This window comes from Lepidothrix coronata, unplaced genomic scaffold (assembly GCF_001604755.1).
Source record: "Lepidothrix coronata isolate B3197 unplaced genomic scaffold, Lepidothrix_coronata-1.0 Scaffold119, whole genome shotgun sequence".
Classification (NCBI taxonomy): Eukaryota; Metazoa; Chordata; class Aves; order Passeriformes; family Pipridae; genus Lepidothrix; species Lepidothrix coronata.
The window spans coordinates 2,851,091-2,872,386 of record NW_016690299.1 but is presented as its reverse complement, the minus strand read 5'-3'; the positions used below and the strand labels follow the sequence as shown (position 1 = coordinate 2,872,386).

At 45.0% G+C, this 21,296-nt stretch overlaps 1 protein-coding gene and 1 long non-coding RNA gene across 2 annotated transcripts; one reads left to right on the top strand and one right to left on the bottom strand.

Annotated features, from left to right (window-relative positions):
• The first annotated feature begins 2,322 nt into the window (after positions 1-2,322).
• STYX (serine/threonine/tyrosine interacting protein) lies at positions 2,323-16,953 on the top strand. Its single transcript, XM_017825470.1, has 11 exons — positions 2,323-2,504; positions 11,248-11,280; positions 12,117-12,170; positions 12,969-13,066; positions 13,512-13,572; positions 14,288-14,324; positions 14,873-14,912; positions 14,996-15,046; positions 15,544-15,616; positions 16,340-16,433; positions 16,607-16,953. The coding sequence occupies exons 1-11, from the start codon at positions 2,448-2,450 to the stop codon at positions 16,678-16,680; spliced, it is 672 nt and encodes a 223-aa protein (XP_017680959.1). The 5' UTR covers positions 2,323-2,447; the 3' UTR covers positions 16,681-16,953.
• LOC108502490 lies at positions 13,088-16,341 on the bottom strand. Its single transcript, XR_001876498.1, has 2 exons — positions 15,915-16,341; positions 13,088-13,228 (listed from the first exon to the last, which is right to left on the bottom strand). It is a non-coding gene; the product is annotated as an uncharacterized LOC108502490 (long non-coding RNA).
• Positions 16,954-21,296: the final 4,343 nt, after the last annotated feature.

The following is a 21,296-nucleotide window of genomic DNA, read 5'->3' as shown; positions in this document are numbered from 1 at the left end:
CCCTGAGCCTCCTTTTCTCCAGGCTGAGCCCCCTCAGCTCCCTCAGCTGCTCCTGGTGCTCCAGACCCTTCTCCAGCTCTGTTTTCTTCCCTGGAAATGCTCCAACCCCTCAATGTCTTGTCTGAGGGGCCCAGAACTGCCCCCAGGATTGGAGGAGGTGCCTCAGCAGTGCCAGCACAGGGGATGGGCACTGCCCTGCTCCTATGGCCACGCTGTTCCTGGTACCACCCAGGTGCCACTGGCCTTCTTGGCCACCTGGGCACGCTCGTGTGCTGCTGAATTCTGGGAAGAGGATTTACCTGAGCTAGTGTTTAATTACTGCAAGAAGTAAACAGGGTGCTGAGGTTTTTAAGGACGTCTGTCACTGTGCCATATTTTTGTTTTCCAAGCCCTGAGGTGTGCACACAGATCAACTGCACTGCACAGCTCACCTGAGTGTTGGACTGGAACAGCAGTGCACTAAACTGCACTTCTGGCTACTTCTCATTATCCTAATTGGATTACTCTGGGCATGCTCAGCTGACAGACAAGTACATTAGATTAACTCTGGACTTCCCAGGAAACACGCTTCTTAACAGCATCTCTGGCATTTTTAGTAGCTGTATTTTATTTCCTTTCCCATCACTGAGACTAAACAGGTAGTGTGAGGTGTAGAACAGTTACAACAGGACAGGCAACAGTATTTCCCTGTTTAATTGGCTAATGGTTGTTACACACCTTTATTTCTGGGTAGCAACTTCCTATTGTTGGCCGTGTCAGGAGCGTAAAGATGCAAATCTCTGTTTTAGTTTTGCCATAACACCCTTTTGAGTGCAGCTCGTACAGCCAGAGTGCTTGGAACAATGAGAAAATGAAATAAAAGTCCATTTCTGAGCACTGCAGTGATGGAAACAGCAAGGTGAGCCTCTGGCATTACCTTGGAGGAGGAAAAACTCTTTCCTGGAGCTCTGGGAGTGGTTGTAGCTCATTTTTGAAGTTCGGGCCACAATATAAGGTTACAAACACACATCCCTGATCCTGCTCCTGGCACCAGTTGGAAGTGGGAGCTGCAGTTTTCCCATTGCTTCCTCCTCCGTTTCCTTCTTCATCTTTCACTGGAAGGAAATTGCAGTGCTGAAGGAACGTTTGATGAAATGTGATTGTTGAAGATTTCTCAAGGTTTCATGTAGTAAAAGCAGAAGAGTTTCAGTTTTTATTTCTGGTGTGCCCGAAATTCCAGTGCAAGGATTTTCAAAAGGGCCCTTCCAGTTTTATTTAGGCAAGCAACCCATTGACTTTGCTTGCTTGACTAAGCTTCCCTTAGAAATTCCAGTGATACCAGTACAGGTTTTTGGTTCAATAAAGAATGCAGGAATGGAAAACTGTAGCCTAAAGTGAAGTCTCGTAGAATCATGGAATGGTTTGGGTTGGAAGGAGCCTTAAAGTTCATCTCATTCCAACCTCCTGCCACGGGCAGGGACACCTTCTCCTAGGCCACATTGCTCCAAGCCCCGTCCAACCTGGATGGGAACAGTTCCAGGGATCCAGGGGCAGCCAGAGCTTCTCTGGGCAACCTGTGCCAGGGCCTCCTCATCCTCCCAGACAGGAATTCCTTCCCAATATCCCATCTATCCCTGCCCTCTGGCAGTGGGAAGCCATTCCCCTTTATCCTGTCCCTCCATGCCCTTATCCCAAGTCCCTCTCCAGCTCTCTTGGAGCCCTTTTAGACGTTGGAAGGGGCTCTGAGGTCTCCCCGGAGCCTTCTCCCGGCTGAATTTCTTCCACATATTTAGATTCCAAGCAGAGCATGGGACCGGGGAACCCCAAAAAGCAGAAAAGCAGGTTCCTGCCCCAACACCGATGTATCTGCGGGCATTAGCCAGAAAACAGGACCTGATTGTAGGTGACCCCCTTTGCACTGGCAGCTAAAATTTGAGGCAGCAGCGTCATCCCGATGGGGGACAGGGCGAGTGCCCCCTCGCCAGAAGGGAAGCGGGCGCGTGAGAACGATCCCACGGGAATGCCGGGCCACGGCGACCAGGGAGCGCTAATGGCCGCGACGTGTGGGGAGCCGGACCCTCACGGCCGTTAACGGGCCGAGCGCCCCTCGCCGACATTTTGGGGTTAATGAACGCGATATTCGGGGGCCGCGAGGGGGTTAACGAAAGGAACCGGGGCGGCGCCCGCCCGTGAGGGGAGGGCAGAGCGCTGAGGGCGGAGCGGGGCGCGGGCGCCGCTGGAGCAGGGCCCGGGGGCGGGCGGACGGGAGGAGGAGGAGGAGGAGGGAAGAAGAGGCGGCAGCAGCAGCAGCAGCATGGCGGCCGGGCGCGAGCGGCTGAGCGCGCCGCCGCCGCCGCCTCCTCCGCCGCCGCCTCCATCTCCTGCCGCTCCCGAGCCGGAGCCCGCGGTCCCGCTGCCCAAATAACCGCCCTGCCCCGGGTCCTGCCCCGCCCGGACAGCGCCCGGCCATGGAGCTCGCCAAGCCGGCCTTCCCCGCGCTGCCGCAGGCCAAAGAGGACTCTGAGGTGAGCGGGAGCTCCGCTGCCGGCCCCCCACCCCGCCCGCCCCGAGCACTCCATCCCCCGCCGGGGGTTCCCCTCACAGCCCTGCCCGCCCTGCGGTGCCTCCCGCACCCCTTCCCGCGGGATTCCCGCTGGGATCCATCGCAGGCCTCGCGGGTCCGTGTCCCTCGCTGTGCTGGTGACACCCCCCGGGAGCACCGAGCGCATCCTCCCTCCCTCGTCCCTGCTGTGCTCTGCTCCCCCTGTTCCTCTCTCAGACCGCCCTCCCGGGTGCCTCCGGCCTTTCCCCGCCTGGAAACCTCTCCCTATCCCAGGCCGCTCCAAGCCCCGTCCAGCCTGGCCTTGGACATTTCCAGGCATCCAGGGGCAGCCACAGCCTCTGTGGGCACCCTGTGCCGGGGCCTCCCCACCCTCACATGCAGGGAGCGGAGCCCCCCTGGTTCATCTCCCTTGGCTTTTGCCCTCCCGTAGCGGCCCCTCCTCGTTTTTATATCCCCTCCTCTGTGTCCGGTGTGTCCCAGCTTTCCTGTTAACCGCCCTTTACTTCCCCCTGCGTGTCCCTCTCCCTTTGTATGGGCACCAGCCCTGTCCTCCCTCGCCCCATGTGCGGTGGGTACCTGCGTGTCCCTTCCAAGCACTCGGTGCCCGCGGACTCTTTGCTCCTCCAGGAACAATCTGCCGCTCTGGTGAGCCCACCAGGGAGGTATTTTCAGGGTGTTCCAGAGCCAAGAGCTCTCTGTGGACTAGGACAGGTGGTGGTGTGTGCCCGGGCTGAGCTGTGCCCTGTGCGGTGTCACAGCAGCGGGGTCAGCGCGGTGTCTGATTTCTGAACTTGGCCCGAGTCCCCGGCTCTGACCCTGGGCACTGGTGGTGTTTTTGTGTGTCACAAACAGCCCCGAGTGTCCCCCCTTCGGTGGCCTCAGATATTTAATGCAAAATGTCACAGCCTGGCGAGTATCTGAGCTCTTCAGGCGTCTATAGATCGCTGTGTATTTCATAAACATCATTTATTTCTGTTTTAACAACACTGTTCTGTGTTGTTGTGGTAAATTACCCAAATATGTAAGTGACTCTTTTTTGTTCTGTTTTTGTTGTCGAGATCACAAGTTTACAAGTCATCCCGATTGTTTTCACAAAGTTGTAATCACTTTGTGTCTCCACGCAAATCACGTGCCACCCTGTGGGGTCTATAATTTGTTTGTTTTAAAATAAATTTTATTTTTCTGGAGAAACCAATCGCGTTATGCATAGTTATGTCTGAGAATGGTTAACTAAATTAGCCTGGGTGGCTTCTTATCTCGGATGTTTGTATCTAGAATGGCTAAAGAGGAGTGTGTGGTTAAAATAAGAATAAAAACAGAGGTCACTGCCGGTCTGATGAAAACTGAGATTATAATACAATGTCCTTCAGAGCATCTTTTGTTCTTTGGTTCTTTTTCATGCTTTATCTCTCAATAATATGATGTGTGATATATACATATAATACACGCGATAGTGTGTTAGAATTTCACATAGTAGGGAGTTTCAAGGACTGCTTTTAAAAGCTGTAACTCCTTTTCAACGTGTTACTTTCGTGTCTGGCTAGGTCTAAATAGAAGATCATTTAGGGAAATGACAAGATCTAAATACAAGGTAATTACAGTTGGAATGTTTGAGGAAAGGTTAAAGCCGATGGAGGACGTCGAAGTTCTCGTGGAGTTAACTTGTTAAAAGCAAAGTGTGAGAGACTTCAGCCTAATCCTTAAGAGAACGCTTTGGAAAAGCAAACTGAAATCATTCTGCCCTCAAAATGTAGCTTTCCATGGAAAGCTGAAGATCATCTCCCGTGCGTGGCAGTGAGGAAGCCCTTTTGTGAGGAGTAATCCCTGATGTTAGTTCAGGAGGCTGGTGGTGAGTGGCTGAACGCTGGCCTGGCAGATTTGATTTCAAGATATTGGGAAGGGGAGGAGGGAGAACACGGGGAATCCCTGGTTGACTTCCTGCTGCTCAGGAAGGAGTAAGTGCAACTTTGTCACCTCTTTAAGTCAATCCAGCTGCCACCCCCAGCTCCCTTCTCCCTGCTGGCACTTGTAACCACGTGAGAGCTTAAATAATAATAATAATAATAATTCAAAAAAAAAGGCCAAATCACTTTGTGATCTGGTTGACTGCACAGCATCACACTCTTTCCTGGCACATGGGAAAGTGGTGAGGGGTGAGAGTAGCCTGGGCTGACTCAGGCAGGCTGCAGGGATGTGCTCTGGATAAATAGGTCAGTTTTCCAGCCTGGATGTTGTTTGTCCTGTCCCTAATCCATACGTGGTGTTACAGATTGCTGGATGTTTAAGCCACTTGGCTCTTGGTGCTTTTTGGAGATTGAGAAATATCTGAAAACCCCATAACTCCTCATTCTTGCCAAGCTTTTCTGGGATATACCAGGAATGTCTGCAAACTGTGTGTTCTTTTACAGGCTGGTGATAGTGAATTTGTCGAAGTCTTGTGAGTAATGGTGATCACATGTGGCATGGAAACACTTCTGAGCTTAGATTTTTATATCTTTTTCTAAAACCAGCACATTTTCCAAGATAAGATCTCAAACTTTCTTAAATTTAGAAGTGCTGAGGGTCTTTTTTCCCCACCAGTATAACCATGTATGTCTAAAAACTTGTTAAAAGAAGGTCAGATTAATAGCAATTATTGCATGTTGGCTTATTAGTACTGAGACATCTTAACACTTCTGGAAAGATGATCACTAAGGACTAGAGTAATTCAAGGAATTTAATGGAAATTATTTTCCCATTGAATTTTAAACAAAAAAAAAAGAACTGGCATACATATAATGGAAACACATCAGCAATTACCATTTTATTTCTTTGCTAAAAAATTAGCATATTTGCTTGCAAGCAGGCTGAGCAAAGTCATATTCTTGATGTATTTAGGATTTTTTTAGGACTCTCCATGGGTTTTTGTAATTAAATTAGCAGCTTGTTGACTAAGCAGCCATATTTCCCTTTTTATTATGCATAAAAACTGAGCTCTCTTTAGCACATGGGGTTTTTTTTTTAAAGGCACTTACATTTTTGACAGCTATATTTAGTCTGAAATGCTGAGTATTTTTGGCTGTTTTTTTTTTTACTTGGGTTGCGTTCGTTTTAAAGTTGGACCAATTTCTTCAACTTTTTTTTTTTTTTACTCTTACTTTTGATAGGAAACACAGATAACCCCCTCAAACACAGCGATTCCCCTCCTCTGCAGACTCTTTAAAAACAAGTAGGAAGCTGTATCATTAGAATTATTTTGCTTGCCCACGTGCTAGAGCCCAAAAAAAATGGAGGGAAAAAAGGCTGTGTTGTGCTGGGGGGATGTAAATGGGGTGGCAGGTTTTGATCACAGCTCCGTGGGATGCTCTCAGACTGCTCCACATGGAGCAAAAAAAAGTGCTCTGAAGTTTGTCAGTGGTGATTAACTTGTGCCTTGGATCCTTGGGAAGTGCTCGGGGATCCCCAGTGGATCAGTTTGTAGGGCTGGGGAGTTAAAGGATATTTGGAGCTGTTTTATCTAAATGAGGGTTGTAAAGGGACTTATCTGCCTCAGCACAGCCCCACTCACAGTTAGAACGAGGAGGGGCATGAGAAGGACATTCTTGCACCATCATAAACAACCCTGATAGTCTACATGAGTGTGGCACTCCTGGCCCTTGGCTTTGTGCTTCCGAAGAATTCTGTTTTATTGTTTATTTTTAATTTATCTTTGTGCTCTAATAGAAGCCAGTGCTGCTGGTCCTGTGTGCTGATGGTATTTAAGGAGCCAGCAGAGGTGTCTTTTGGGCCAGTGTTACAAATAAGAATCACTGATGTTTCTGCTTTCCATTTCTACTTTTCTTTAGTTTTACCTTTTATCCTTTTCCATGGCTTGCGTTTCCCTCTGTTAAAATAACCTTTCTTTTCCTGTTGTCCCCTTTTTCCTTCCTCTGTCATTCCCACCTGCTGTTGTTGTCCCTCTCCACCTTCCTGCTTTTGTATTCCTTTGTATTTTCAATAGCAAAAATCTGTAGGATGAGGGCTTCCCATTGTCTGAGCACTCTTGAGAAATACACGGAATTCCCTGTAAAACACTGTCTCAATCCCTGGATCATTTCCTGAGTGTGGTGACCTTTGAATTAAACAGCTATGCAAGGGTTGTAATGTCACCTCACTCTTTATCAAGGTGCTTTAACCAGCCTTTAGCCAGTTTTGGGATAGCAGTGCAGTCCAAGCCTTCCTTAATTTAACCTCCTTAAGCTCTGGTCATGTTAGTGCCATGCCCAAACCTTGGGGGAACCAAAAAAATTGGGTTTAATTTTGTATATTTTATACACTTGCACCAGGATTTCTACCTGGAAAAAAAAAATTATATATTTATATATCCCTGCAGTGGTCAAATTGTCGTAGGTTCCTTCCAGCTGAAATTATTCAGCATGTATTAAAAAAATACCTATTTCAGTTCAAAGCTTTTTTTTTAATGAATGTAACTGTCCAACAGCATGAAGCATGATCAAAACTGAAGACACAACCTTTCATTTCACTCTTGTTTGCAGCTCGTTTTGAGGCCCTTAAGTACCACCCTTCAGTGAGAGAGGTGACAGGTTTCAGTAATACTCAAATATTTTTCTTGAATGTGATTTCAGTACTTCATTTAGTTTGTCTGCTTATTAAAAGATGGCAAATGAATATGTTCTACTGCTGCTTTAGTATTTCAAGGTTTCTTTTGGCAGTGTTTGGTCTGTTTTACAAAGGCCTTGATTTAACTCTGGTTTTGTGCAGGTCCTTAATGATAACATCCCCTCTTCCTCTCCTGTATCAGCTGGGAGGGTTTTTTAAATATTGTCTAAAATTCTTTCAAACCCGAGATTTTATTTCACTGTATGAATTACACTTAAAGCTGCCTGGGAATTCAGCACAAAGCTTTGGGATCAGGACCCACCCACAATCCAAGCTGGATCCTGTGAAGGGGGATGATAATGGTGCTGGCAGTTGATCCAATCCTGCCCTCTGACTTTTGTGATACGACACCGTCAGGCTGTAATTTGAATTTCCTGTACGGTGGCACAAAGTTGGAGCCAGGATTTGCCCAGGATGGATGAAGGAATTGGAGCAGCCCTGTAACAGTTTCTGCAGCTTCCACTTCACAACGTTGTAGCAGGTTTGGGAGCAGAGACCTGGAGTGTTACAGCCCCTGTGAACGTTTGGGCAGGCAGGGGAACAGATTCAGGCAGGAGGATTCTGGCAGCCCTGGGTTTTTGAGGTGTCAGTCATGCAGAAGTCCTGGCTGGGATGGATTGTGATGGGAAGAGAAATCTGTGTGGGGAGGGAAGTGATGCTGTAAATCAACAACAAAAGAGCTGAGCGTTGGAAAAGGGTCACCTGGAGCGGTCAGGAAGGTTTTACTGGGAGCTGTGTGCAGCTTTTCCAAAGGATTTGAGGTCTGGGAAGAGGGAGAGTCATTCGGGTGGTGGGTGATGCTGAGCAGGTAAGAGGCAGCGGTGAAACTCTGGGAAAGACACTTCTAATGTCATCCTCCTTTAACAAATGATCAGATTTATTTTCCTGGTGTGATTTTCAGCACCTTTGAGAGCTTCTCCCTTCATCTGGGCCAGTCTGTGGTTTGCAGGCTCTGCTAATTATAAGGCAGCAGGAGTTTAAACCATCCCAAGGCGAGGGCAGAGCTGGGATTGCCTTTCAGCCAAAGCTCAGCTTTGACAAAGACCGGGGATGTGCCTTTTATGTGGGAAAATCAGACGGGTCTGCAGACTTGAACTGTCAGTCAGGGACCAGTTAAGCCCCGTCACGTGGATCCCCTGCTCTGCATTCCTTCTGGAGAGGCACATGCACGTTGCATGAGGTACAGCTGTGTGCTGTGTTCAAAAACCCCCAGTCTTTGCTTTCGTGGGGATCTCAGTGTCAGGGCTGTTCAACTAATTAAAAAATTCATAATGTCAATTTTATGTGAAGTCCCAGCCAAGGTCGCTCTTTCAGGGGAAAAAAAAGTCCACGTGCCATTGGAAGGTGTCGTTTTTTGCTGTTGAACTGTTCTGAGGAAAACCAGGTGTGGCTGGGGCAAAATATGGACAAAATAAGTGTTGGCAGAGCTATTGTTGATGCAGTTTGGATATTGGATGCCAAGAAACTCTTTGTAGTGTTGACAAGTCTTACCTGTTAATTGATATCTTCAATTTATTTCAGCTGGAGGTCGGCTTTGGAAGGGGAAGGGAGGGCTTTGAGATGTTCTTTATTCCCTTTTCTCTTGCCAGTCACTCCATTCTGGGACAGGAATTGAATTTAGAGGGCCCCTGGAATTTCATTTGTGCAAATACAAATTACAGCAGATAATTAAGGTAATTACAGCTCAGGCATCTCTTGCACTTGTCCACCAGTGAATCCCAGTCTAGTTTGGGGAGATAAGTCAGAGGTGAGTGGCTCCTCTGTAAAACCTTGGGGTTGTGGGGGTTATTTTTTGCATTCCTTCTCTTCAGTGTCTTGCAAGTGTTGATGAATTTGTCTTCCAGTTGCCCCTTGTTCTAGAGAACCTCCCAAATCCTCAGCACCAAGGAATGCTGTTCCTCTCTCCATCTCTGACATCATCAGTTGTTTTCTTTGCAGAATCCTTGCGTTTGGTCTGCAAAAAAGGGAAACTTTCAGCTGTTATTTGTCAGACAGGGCGGAAAACAGGGTTGATGAATGAATTCCTTAAAATGAAGCCTCTGCTGGGGTTCACTCTCCATTAATAGGTTGGGTTTTTTACATAATCTTGCATAGCATTTGAATAATCTGGCATTGTTGGGTTCAAAAGCCTTGAAGGGCTGTCAGCAACCACCACAATCACTCTTTCAGTAGTTTGTGTACTTGCCTCAGATTAAATGTTTTCTTTCAACACCATCTCTCAGATACTTATTTTGCAGCCTAAATCCCATTGGTAACTGTATCTTTTTTTGCCTTCTTGAAGAACACCAAAGACCGATGGCTGGGACCTGCACAGACATTTCATTTGCCTTGTTCAGAACGTCTGTGCTGTATTTTGGGGTTGAGGCCCTTTGCACTCAGTTCTTACCTGCTTTTGCAGAGTTGGCAGCTGTTGGGACTAACAAATTCCTGCTTCTAAAGCATCTGAAAGGAATATTTGCCTTGTGTTTGTTAAGTCCCCTCAGCCAAAGGGGACATGAATTTGTCTTTTCATTATGCTCCAAATTAAGACTTTTAAATTCTACAAACAGAGCAATAACCCCACTTAAGTGCTCGTGTGTAGTCCTGGAGCGCAGCATAAGCTTCTCAGACTTTTTTATTGCTCTTAGTGTTGCTTTTATTTTTGGACAAAAATGGGTTTTCTTTGCTTTTTGAGGAGTGAACGATGCTTTTGTATCTGCAATGAGACAACAGGGTTATGCTAAACACTCTCAGGTCAACCTTCAAAGGATACAGTTCTGAAAATACCATCTTCTGTCACAGCATTTTTACTTTTCTGCTTCCAGGAGCTTTTATTATTCCAGCTGGAACATGCAGAAGTAATTTAGCTACTTCTGTGTCTTTAGCAAAACCCATTTCAGTGCATTTTATTTCCCTGTTTGTGCTACCACTTTAGGTGGTGTCCAAAGGATTGTTTTGAGTGGCTCAGTGTTTGTTTGCTTTCTCAGAAAAGCTGTCCCAGATTCAATCCAAGTATTTTCCAGAATAATTTCACTGATACTAAAATCCTTTCTAATTCCACGACCAAGAGCTAGAAAATCCTCCCTGTTCACCATGGGGGTGTCTGAGGGAAGCACTGGGTTTTTATTGTATTGGGAAAAAGAGGTTTAATGGGAAATTGATGCTCCTGGTACAAGAGGAGGTGCTCAGGTTCAAGGGATTTCCCTGGTGTAATCCTGACCTCACTTCACAGCTGGAATATTTAGGGCTTAGTTTTCCCGTGGTTTTGAGGACATTGGAACATAGCATAGGGGAAGTTTTCTCCTGGCTGCTGGTTGTGTGTGAATCAACAGTAAAATTATGTGAATAAATGTATTCAGTATTTGATTTGTGGGACCATTCTCTTTTTTTCCCCTCCAACTGATAACTGGGATCTCAGCTACAACTCCTTGGGGTGTGAGAGTCAAAGAATAGAGGACAGTGGGAATTATAGGGAGGGAAAGACAGGAATAGACTCTTCCTGAGCATTTTTCTGTTCAGCTTTGGCAGTGCTAAAATGGAGCAAAGGCTGGGAATGTTGATCCTGGCATTTGCTCTGGGAGTTCTGATGGATTGTAAATAGCTGGGAATGGGGGGAGAACCCTCACAAACGTGAGGGTCTGGGGTTTTGTGGGAGCTGTGAATTAACCAACAGGGAGGATTGGTGTTTGTTGTGTCAGGATCCTTCCCAGTGTAACTGTCGGATGGGCAAAAGTAGAATGCACTCAAATTTTGGAATTGTTAAAGCCAAATCCTGAATATTCCCAGTGAAGGCAGTTGGAGTGTATTAGGTGAGGCAGTATGGATTTTAAGGGAGGTACCTGCCCTTCTTGTTATCCTCTGTTTTTCCAGTGGCTACAGGAATGTACCAGGCAAAGGAATTTTTTTTTTATTTATTTCTGTGACTAATACAGAATGTTCTAAAGCTTTTTTCTTTTTTTCCCCGTGAGCAAACAGTGGTTCAGTCATAAAGGCTAATTTGCACAGTAATATTGATTGTCTGCAACATGTACAGATCTCTGCCAGGATATTTTGTGTATGTGTAATTGTTTTTTATTTTATTTTTCAAGGATTGGACCTATCCCATGAGGAGAGAGATGCAGGTATGACACTTCCATTTACCATTTGAGGCAAAAAACATGGAGCATTCAGTGAGGGGGGGAAAAAAAAAAAGAGCTGGTATCAAATCAGTCAGCACCACAGGAGACAGAATTAATTAGTTAATTAATGTGAGGATTTGCCAGCTTGGAATGCAGATATGCCTGGATTTCTGTTGTGCAAGTACTAAAAATAAATTAATTTTGTCCTTTTTTTTTTCATAATCCCCCAAATATTACAGTTTTGTCATTCTAAATGTTTTTAGATGATTGCTAAAAACGTATCAGAGCTTTGCTTTCTGACTTAAATTTGCTTGGAAGTGTTCTCCAGGAGGATGGAAAATTAAAGTGTTCCTTCCATCTATCAGCCAAATCTTTACACAGGATAAAGCCTATACAACTAAATAAATGGTTACAAATCAATGGGATAAACAGTTAAAAACCAATGTTTTCCCACTACTGGGACACAGAGGTAGAAGAATTTCCACGTGTGCCTCTCTTTCCATGAGGGTGATTTGGAATGAATTCCAAGACAGGATTATATCCCAAGTTAGAGTTCCCTTCACTTGATCTGGGGCTGGCTGAGATGCCGTAATCAACCTGGAACTCGGTCCCAATAAAGGGCTTGATTCCAGTTCCAAAACAAGATCTCCTGCACGAAGATCATGTTTCTTTTATCCTGCCAAACTGACTATTTTTTTTTTTCCCCTTGTCCTCTTATCAATAACACACCTCTCCCTAAAATGTAAATGATTTGTTTCCACGGCCGTGCTCCGAGGTGAGCAAAATGAGTTATTTCACATCATTGGGAGCTGGTATTAAATGTCTGTTCTTCCTCCTAGGAAATTTTACCTGGGTTATTTTTAGGCCCATATTCTTCAGCTATGAAAAGCAAGGTATGATTTTTCAGAATATTCTCTCCCAGAATATTCTCTCTTTGCTGTGGTGATTTGTTGCTGTGGGTTTGTGTTCAGGTGTATCCACAGAGGGGTAAATTTGGTTGCAGCCCTCAGCTGGAACATGGAAGATCCCAGAGCAGAAGGAATATGGGATGGTCTGAGCTATTTGTATGGAAATTGAGTCTTGTAGTTAAAATTTAATATAAGTGTTTGAAAATTTAAACAGTTTGAGACCATTTCAGACCAGGCAATTTATTTCCTTCGTTAAAGTGTTGCAACACAAATCAGAGCTGGGCACTCACACACACGGAGTAAGACAAGGACAATTAAATCTCCAATAAAATCAAGCACTGCTAAGGCACAGCTTGGCTCTGCAAACTTGCCTCATACTTTAAATGATCTTATTTCCATGGTCTCATTCCAGCAAGAATCCAGTGCTGGCTGGAAATTCCTCCCTCGTGTAGGGACTTGCAATGTCAGGCGAAGTGAGAGGTGGGCAGAGACAAACAAGTTCCTTGAATGCCTCCCTTAATGCCTGATCTTTTTGGCATTGTTAGGAATGCTTTCTCCTTTTGAAAGACACCAATTTTCACCCTAAATTCTAGAAAACCAGCTCTGATTTTCTTTGAGGACATGATATAGCCCTATTGTGCATGGTTATTAAATATATATATTATATCCTTATTTTTTATATATATAACTACATATAGTTATTAAGTATAACCTTTTCTTTTTATTACTGTGTAATAGATGGATCTGTAATTTCAAAAAGATGTTATTTTTCTCTTCCCACAGCTACCTATCCTTCAGAAACATGGAATAACCCATGTAATATGCATACGGCAAAACATTGAAGCAAATTTTATTAAACCAAACTTCCAACAGTTATTTAGGTGAGAAACCATCCAGATTCCTTTTTTTTTTTTTGGGTGTGTGTGGGTGTTCTTTCCAAATATTTTCATGGTGTCAGAACCATTTGAAAAATGTGCTGAGGTGCAGAAAGACTTTAAATCCAACCCATGAAGTTCGTCTGTCCTGCTGAACTCCAGATGAGCCTGAAATGAGAATTATCCGTTAGTTTGCAGCAACTTCAGGCTTAAAGTTGATGGTTCTCAGAGGTGATTCTGTCAGGGGATGTCACAGAAGGTTCCTCACTTCCCTCCTCACAAGGAGAGCCCCAGAGTTTTCCTTAATTGTAGGATTTCTGGAGCTCAGATCAGGAAGCAAAGCCAGGAGGGAAGTGCTGGGATCCTCCTGCAGGTGTGAGTAACTGGGGGGCTGTACCAGTAGTAGCTACTCAGTGTTGTTGTTTACTCACAGCAGCTGTTCTCATTGCAGGTATTTAGTCTTGGATATTGCAGATAATCCAGTTGAGAATATAATACGATTTTTCCCTATGGTGAGTGTTTGTTTGGGATGGAGTTGCCCAGAAAGAGTTTTCTGGACTAACAGGCAGCAGTTTCAAATTTGGGATACCCAGCCTGAGGCACCTGGAAGTGCTGCCAGCTCTTAAGTGACACTTTAATAAGTGTAATTAACTCCTTTTTACAAGTGTGGAGACGGAGTTGTAAGAGCTTTGCCTTGCTATGGTCTCCAAAAAAAGGGAATAAAACTGAAAAGGACTGGTCTCAAAACAAAGAAATGGGGGAATCCTGGGGACCTTGACCTTTGGGAAGCTTTTATTTTGAGCCCAGGAGGATTTACATCTCTTGTATCAAATCCAAACTCAAATTCAAAACAGTAGCTGGGTGTTGTAACTGAGTCTTACAGCACCTTGAAACATGTTACTGCAGAGGAATTAAAAAGTAACATCAAGTTAAACAGTTACATGCTGATATTTGGCAATAGAATAAACCCTTGATTTAGAGCTATGGGGTTTTCCTCTCTATTTTAATTTAGTTTGCAACAGAGCAAAAGCATTTTGTTCCTTCTTCCACCTAAAAACCTAATTTTTCACTGACAATTTTATGGATAATTAAAAGTACAAAAGAAATGCAAATGTCCAGTTGGTGCATTGTAAGACTGATACAAAAATTCTACCAAAATTCAGGTGTTACTGCTACTTGCTTTTAAAATAATGTGAAAATTTGACTCATTTTTTATTTTCTTTTTAGACTAAAGAGTTTATTGATGGAAGTTTACAAAGTGGAGGTAAAATCATACTAACTTCTTTCCTTCATCTACTAAGACATTGTCAAAGCTTTAAAATTAATTAGTGGTATGTGTTAGAGGATCTTAATTATGAGGTTTTCTTAAATTTGGGGGTTTATTATACTTGATTTGAACTTTGTTGTACAAGTTCAGAGCAAAGTGTTCTTTCCTTTTGTCTTTGACTGGAAAATGAACCTCTTTTTTTTTTTTTCACTTTAAACATGTTCTCTGCATGAGGGGTCTTTTTTTCACTTTAAACGTGTTCTCTGCATGAGGTTTTTTTGTCCCTTCTCTAATGTAGGACCTTAAATTTGCACTGTGGTCCTGGAGGGCAGATTCCATCCCTCAGAGGAGCAGGAATCCCTGTTTCTGTATCCCAGGACAGAGCATAGTTAGTAACCCAGAGTGAACTAAGACACACCTGTTACCCTTGAGCTTCCTAGTTCTCCATAACAAGTAAAAACTACATTTCCAAGAATTTTATTCAGTTTATACAACTATAGTTGATTGGTTTTGTTGTTTTGTTTTGTTTTGTTTTTCCTTCTCAGGAAAAGTTCTTGTCCATGGAAATGCAGGGATTTCTAGAAGGTAGGAAACTCTCCATCCTGCTTAGGAATATTTTTATAAACTGTTAAAATATATTTTACTGATTTCTGTTCGTTTCTTTTCAGTGCTGCCTTAGTTATTGCATACATAATGGAGACATTTGGGGTGAAGTACAGGTAAGAACAGGTATTTGTGCTTTAATTCAAGGGGGGGTAAGTGAATAATCACTTTGGAGGGAGCACAAACAGTTGTGTTCACTCAGTCTCAGTAGGTGACACTGCCTGGTGAGTGAGGACTTTACAAGGGGCTGATTATTCCATTTCACTTCACTGCAGGTGTGTTTAAATCCTTCTTTTTTTTTTTTTTAAAGAAGTAGGGACCTGCTGCTAATGGAAGTGGGACAGCAGCCTTATATCCATGGATGTAAAACTATGGGAGAGGCCCCAAGGGCTGTTCTAAGCACTGTGTTGAGCAGGAAATCCAGCTGAGGACTGGGCTGGGCAAACAGCATTTTACACCTACTGCCTCCTGTTTTGTTGTAAAACCAGTCTTTTGGAGGGTTTAGAGGTTCTGTAGTTCCTAGGAACTGATAATCTGAAGGAAGACTCAAACCACAAACTTTTGTATAGTCTGTTTTCCACTGAAGTGTTTTCTCTCTCCTTCTCCTTTTAAGGGATGCATTTACTTATGTCCAAGAAAGAAGATTCTGTATTAATCCTAATGCTGGATTTGTCCATCAACTTCAGGTGACTGGTTGTTTTTTTTTTTTCTGATAATAACTCAAAAGCCATTTAACAGATCATTTTCCTACCAGACAGACATTTCTACTTAGACTTCACATTTACTAACAGCTGAATGTCAGGAGCTGTAGCAGGGCTTGGCAGGAAGATGAGTGGGCACCCCAGCTCCTGGGACTGAAGCTTTAGACACAGAAAATCCAGGAGTGAAGGAGAAATAAAACCCCTGGTGTGTGCAGTGATTAAGAGGCTCTGAAACCTCTTTGCTGGTGGCTGAGGGAGCTGCCAAGTGAATTGTGGCACCTACCAGTGATGCTGCTCGGCACTGGCACTCAGAGCTGGGGAGATTCACAAGTCTGAGGCGGGAAATAGCAGAATCCTGGAGTTGCTTTGTCATATTCCAAGAGTCTGGCGGGCAGACAGCGCGTTGACAGAGATTTGCAGTGTCTCTGCTGAGGGCTGGCAGCGAGATGATTGAGTATCTCCCAGGTTTTGTGTGTTCCTTAAAGCCATTTTTTTAAGTCATCCCCGAAGTTTTCTTTAGCTCTGTCTTCCTTGATGGTTTTTGTCATTCGTGGCAAAGCAACAAAAGATTCTCCTTCTCTGAAATCTGTGCCATGTTATAAAATACTTTCCATCCTGGTGAACTCTCTGAATTCATCCTCCTCATCCTTACAAAGCATCATGCCAAATTAATTGCTAATTGCATTATGCATTTTTCAACTTTTTCAGGAATATGAAGCCATCTATCTAGCAAAATTAACCATCCAGATGATGTCACCACTGCAGCTGGAGAGATCCCTCTCGGTTCCACCTGGGAATACAGGTGAGAAGCCCCTCCTGTCGTGTGTGAGATGATTTTTACACTCCCCTAAGTAAACCTTTGGGAGCAGAATAAATTGGGATGGCTGCAGTAGGTGTGCAAGCTGTGTCCAGACTTCAGTATGCTTAAATATTCTGTTCTCCAATGACTGAACTTCCCCCTTCTCCCTTTTGCAGGAAGTTTAAAGAGGATGCACGAGGAGGATGAAGAACTTGGAACCATGCAAGTGGCAGCAGCACAGAATGGATGAGAGCTGAGGACAAGCACTGTTTGTATTATGAATTCCTGCCAAGAAAGGTGAAGAAAACTAGGGGAAAAAAAATGACTTAATAATGCAAAACAATGAACACACATTGCTTCTTTTCAATTACATGTTGCTTTCAGATGTAAATCTGCCTCTGCAACACACTAAGCATCATTTTTAAGATGTTGGACTTCTTGAATGAATAGATGGCACTGATTGTTTTACTCCTTTTTTACACTTTACAGTTTTATTCTAAACCAAGATTTTTGGACTTGCAAAGAGGTATTATTGCAATAATGCACTTTTCATACTTGAAATTTCTTTATTTGTATGATATAAAGTTATTACTTTAAACAAAATGCAAGCGGGGGGGGATTTGTTTATAAAGTTATTTGTGTAATTTATAACAAGAGACTTTAGTAAAGAAAAAGTTTGCTAAAACTCACCTTGTTCTCAGTATATCTCGTGGTAGAAACGTGCTTTAGGAGCTGCAGGATGTGCTGCTGCTGGCAGTGAGCTGAGCAGTGTTTAACCTCATTGTACACTGAATTATCTTGAGACTGGCACTCTGGGACCAATTGAAGACTGTTCTGAAAATCTCCCTGTTTTATGGAAGTGAAAGTTGAACAGGGTACTGATGACTTAATAAAATAATCATGTGTTGGGCTAGTACAGAGGGCAGCCAGTTTGACACACATCAAGGCTGAGTTCTTTTAGCCAGCATTAAAAAGCTGCTTGTAAATGAGTTAAGGGTTAATTCAAGTTGAACAAACATCTTCAAACTCGTAGTGAAGGAGTAGTTGCTGTTATAAGACAACAGCTGCATTATTTGAGGTAAAAACCTGGGGTGCTGTTTGAAAACTGAGGCCCAAAGCGCTGCCTGTTATGGGACCAAGACTTCAAGGATTCACCTCAGGTCTGGTGAAACACTGGAGTCAACTAAGGAAACACTTGTTGGTGCTTTGAAGTTTCCAAATTGGGAATTGTCAGGGTGGTTTGTGCAGCTTTAACTCTTCTCCTGTCCCAGCAGCACAGAGGTTGTGCAAGTCCCAGTTCTGCATCTGCTTTATTTCCCAATGTTTCGTGCATAAAAGCTGGGAATGGAATGATGGTTCCTTGGGAGCACTGTGGGGACTGAGCACTTCAGAAACCTGTTAGAAAATCCTGTGGATTTGGGAAATCTGAGCTTGTACCTGGACTGTGTTTTAACATGGAGCAGGTGGGCTCAAGATTTGGGGATCAGGGCATCCCCCTGCACTTGGATATGGCCATGTGGGGATGGGAATGTCCTCTGCCACCTCAGAATGGACAACCTGTGCTGGGGGGATTCCCTGAGGGCACAGATCTGTGGATTTGAGGATAGGAATTAAACAGTGCAGTTGTTTAGTACTGGGGGGGGGTCTCCTTTCTCTGGCCTTGCAGCTCCTGGGAAGGTCTGCTGAGGGCTGGTCCCTCTGGAGCACGTGGAGCTTTTGGCCACGTCAGGGTAGTTAAACCTGGTTTGAAAATCTGTGCCTGGATTGGAGCTGCTCTGGGACAGATGTGGGTGACACCTGAGGAGGAAACATCCCACAGTGAGTCACGGCTGTTTAGCTGAGCCAGAACACAGGGTGAGGCTTTCCAGCTAATAACCTCTGTTCCCATGGAATGTGAAGGCCCTGGAGTTCTCACCAGTGATCAGCAGGAACAGGGAAGTGCTGCTGAGAACCTCTGCCACCTCCAGCAGTGATGGAGCAGCGTAAATCCTTCAGGGGGAAAAAAAGAAACAAACCCTGGAATAAAAAGTCTGATGCTGGAGTTACGAAATTTTCAGCTGGAAAAAAGGAAGTGACTTCTCTTCTGGAGAACTGCCCTGTGTCAGTGTTCAGCCCACAGGCTCAGCGTGCAGGGCTGGTTCTGCAGCGGTGGAGGGTTTGTTACTTCCTACGAAGTGACTCTCCATAAAGGAATTCTTCTGGGGCTGTTGGGAAACACATTCCCGGCCGTTCCACCACGAGGCTCCCACATGGCTGCACGGCTCAGACACTGCCAGCCACGAGCTGCTGGTGGAACAGGGGTGGGAACCAGCAGATCCCTTTCTATTTTGGGTCCCTGGGGAAGGGGAGGGATGAAACACAGATGGAAGGCACTGATTCATCTCACCAGGCTCATCCATGTGCAGTCTGGGGCCGTTATCCCTGGGGTCCCGGGGAGACTCTGTTACTACTCCATGACTAAGGATTTTTCACCAATCCAGGTTTTTTCCATGCCGTCACCACATCCTGATGCCTTTTACAGTCATTCTGATCTGTCTGCCTGTCACATCCTAAGGGATTCAGAGATTAATTTCGCTCATATCTATTATTAAGCCTTTTATTTAAAACTTCCTGATGTCTGTCTCCTGTAGCTGAACTGCCAGCAGCTATTTCAGTGTTTGCTTTTGGGTTTTCAGCTCAAGGTGGGAATTGGCAGGAGGGTCCCTCAGTGTGGATTTAAAGGAGTGGTGGAGAGCAAATCATTACTTTTTATTTCCCCTTCCCCAGGTTCAGACACAAAACTGTAGCACCCAAGTCTTTGGGGATCCACAGCTCTACATTATATATAATGTGTATATATATATATATATATACACATTAGATAAATGTAGATAAATTAATGGGCTTCAGCAGTTTGGGAAGGTGGACAATATATTTCCATACCCCCTGTGGCTGTTAAATGCTGTAATTTGTGGCATTTTCCCCATTCCTGTGAGTTCCAAACACACACCTGTGACTGGTGGTGTTCCAGGGACACACCTGACCCCACAGTGGCCCCTCTAAGTCCCCATCCCGGGCAGCCTCAGCTCTCCAGCTGCTGTTTCCAGAGGGGTGGGAATGTCACCTCTGGGACAGAACAAAGAGCTCTTCAAAGCTCCAGGGCCGCTGCTGAGCCGGGTTGTGCCCGCAGAGGCTTTGTCATGCAGCCACAAAACCCAGCTTTGAACCCAATCCGTTTGTTTTACAATGATCTGAGCCGGGGCCACAAGCACCTGCTCCTCACTCCGACTAATCTTCTCATTAACTCCTAATGAGGGCCCGGAGCTATTTAGATGGTGAAGATATCATGGAATTCAACTAATCCACTTGAAAGTAGTGGAAGTTCAGAATTAATTAAAAATGTGAAAGGCAAGAAAATCCACCTCAGTCGCTTGGGCCAGCACGAAGCAGGAGCTGCTTTATAGAGTTAGTTCAGAGTCAGGGCTCAAGCCATGGAGATGTTTGTCCATGGAACACAGCTGGGAAGAGCCCTGGAGAGAAATCCATGTGGAATCTCAAAAACTGTTCAGCCTAGGGAAAGGGGAACAGGTACACACTTACTCTGGGGACCTACCACCGTATGGAAAACAGTCCAGGTACAGTTGGCAGATTTCATTTATTCAGCTTAAACAAAGATATCTTTTAAAAAAATAATCAATAAATAAACCAGACATCACCAAGGAGACACCGTATCAAGTGGAGAACCCTCAGGAACATCAAGCAGAGCTCCCAGCACAGTGTAGGGCCGCTCTCCACAGCACAATGGAGGACACTGTGCACGGCCCACAAACAACACAGGCTGTTCCCTACAAGCCCCGGGGGTTTATAATGCCCTATTCATGGATGTGGGATTTGTCACTCTCCACACAAAACACCACTGTTGAATCCAGGGCTTTGTACCTTGTTTGCCACCGCTGGCAAAAGTGCTAAAATCATTTATCCAATCTTAGAGCAAGAGGGAAGCTCCAAAGCAGCAACAATCCCTTGGGAGCAGGATGCTGGAGGGATAAATCCATACCAGCAGAAGCAGAGCCCACCTGGCCTCCAGGAGTTCCAGGACAGGAACTGTCCAAGAGGAGTTGGCCGGGTGTGTTCAGTTCACAGAACCACAGGATGATTTGGGTTCAAAGGGGCCTTAAACCCATCTTATCCCTCCCCTGGCCGCAGGCAGGGACACCTCCCACTATCCCAGGTTGCTCCAAGCCCCATCCAACCTGACCTTGGACACTTCCAGGGATCCAGGGGCAGCCACAGCTTCTCTGGGTAACCTGTGCCAGGGCCCCACCACAGTCAGGAATTCCTTCCCAATATCCCATCTAACCCTGTCCTCTGTCAATGGGAAGCCATTTCCCCTTGTCCTGTTCCTCCATGCCCTTGTCCAAAGTCCCTCTCCAGCTCTCTTGGAGCCCCTTTAGGCACTGGAAGGGGCTCCAAGGTCTCTCCTCTCTTCTCCAGGCTGAACACCCCCAGCTCTCAGGTGAAGCTGAATCTGCCAATCCCAATCCCTTTCCCATTGATTACTAGCCAGAATCCACTACAGATGGAGTATATTCCATCAGACATTCCAGCTTCCCAGTTCCCTCTGCCCTGCCACAAACCACATTTGGGTTTTTTGTGTCAGAAAACAATTAATTATCCTGAAAACCAAGTTATCAGCTAAAGTGCAGGAGCCCTGCAGTGAGAAGCACACATCCATCTTTAGACTGGAAATCCAGCACAGCCCATAAGGATCCTCCCCTACCTGTGCAAACAGTAACAAATCCAGCCTTGGAAAATAGTGCCTATAAAACTTCCAACAGCACTTCTGTGAGGTGTCATGGAAAGAACAGAACAAAGGCCTGTTCTGTG

What these genes read in the sequence shown, in the direction of transcription:
- STYX (XM_017825470.1), top strand. Translation starts at nt 2,448, where the DNA reads ATGGAGCTCGCCAAGCCGGCCTTCCCCGCGCTGCCGCAGGCCAAAGAG. An exon ending in AGGCCAAAGAGGACTCTGAG is followed by an intron (nt 2,505 to 11,247) that starts GTGAGCGGGAGC and finishes TTATTTTTCAAG; the next exon opens with GATTGGACCTATCCCATGAG. An exon ending in CCATGAGGAGAGAGATGCAG is followed by an intron (nt 11,281 to 12,116) that starts GTATGACACTTC and finishes TCTTCCTCCTAG; the next exon opens with GAAATTTTACCTGGGTTATT.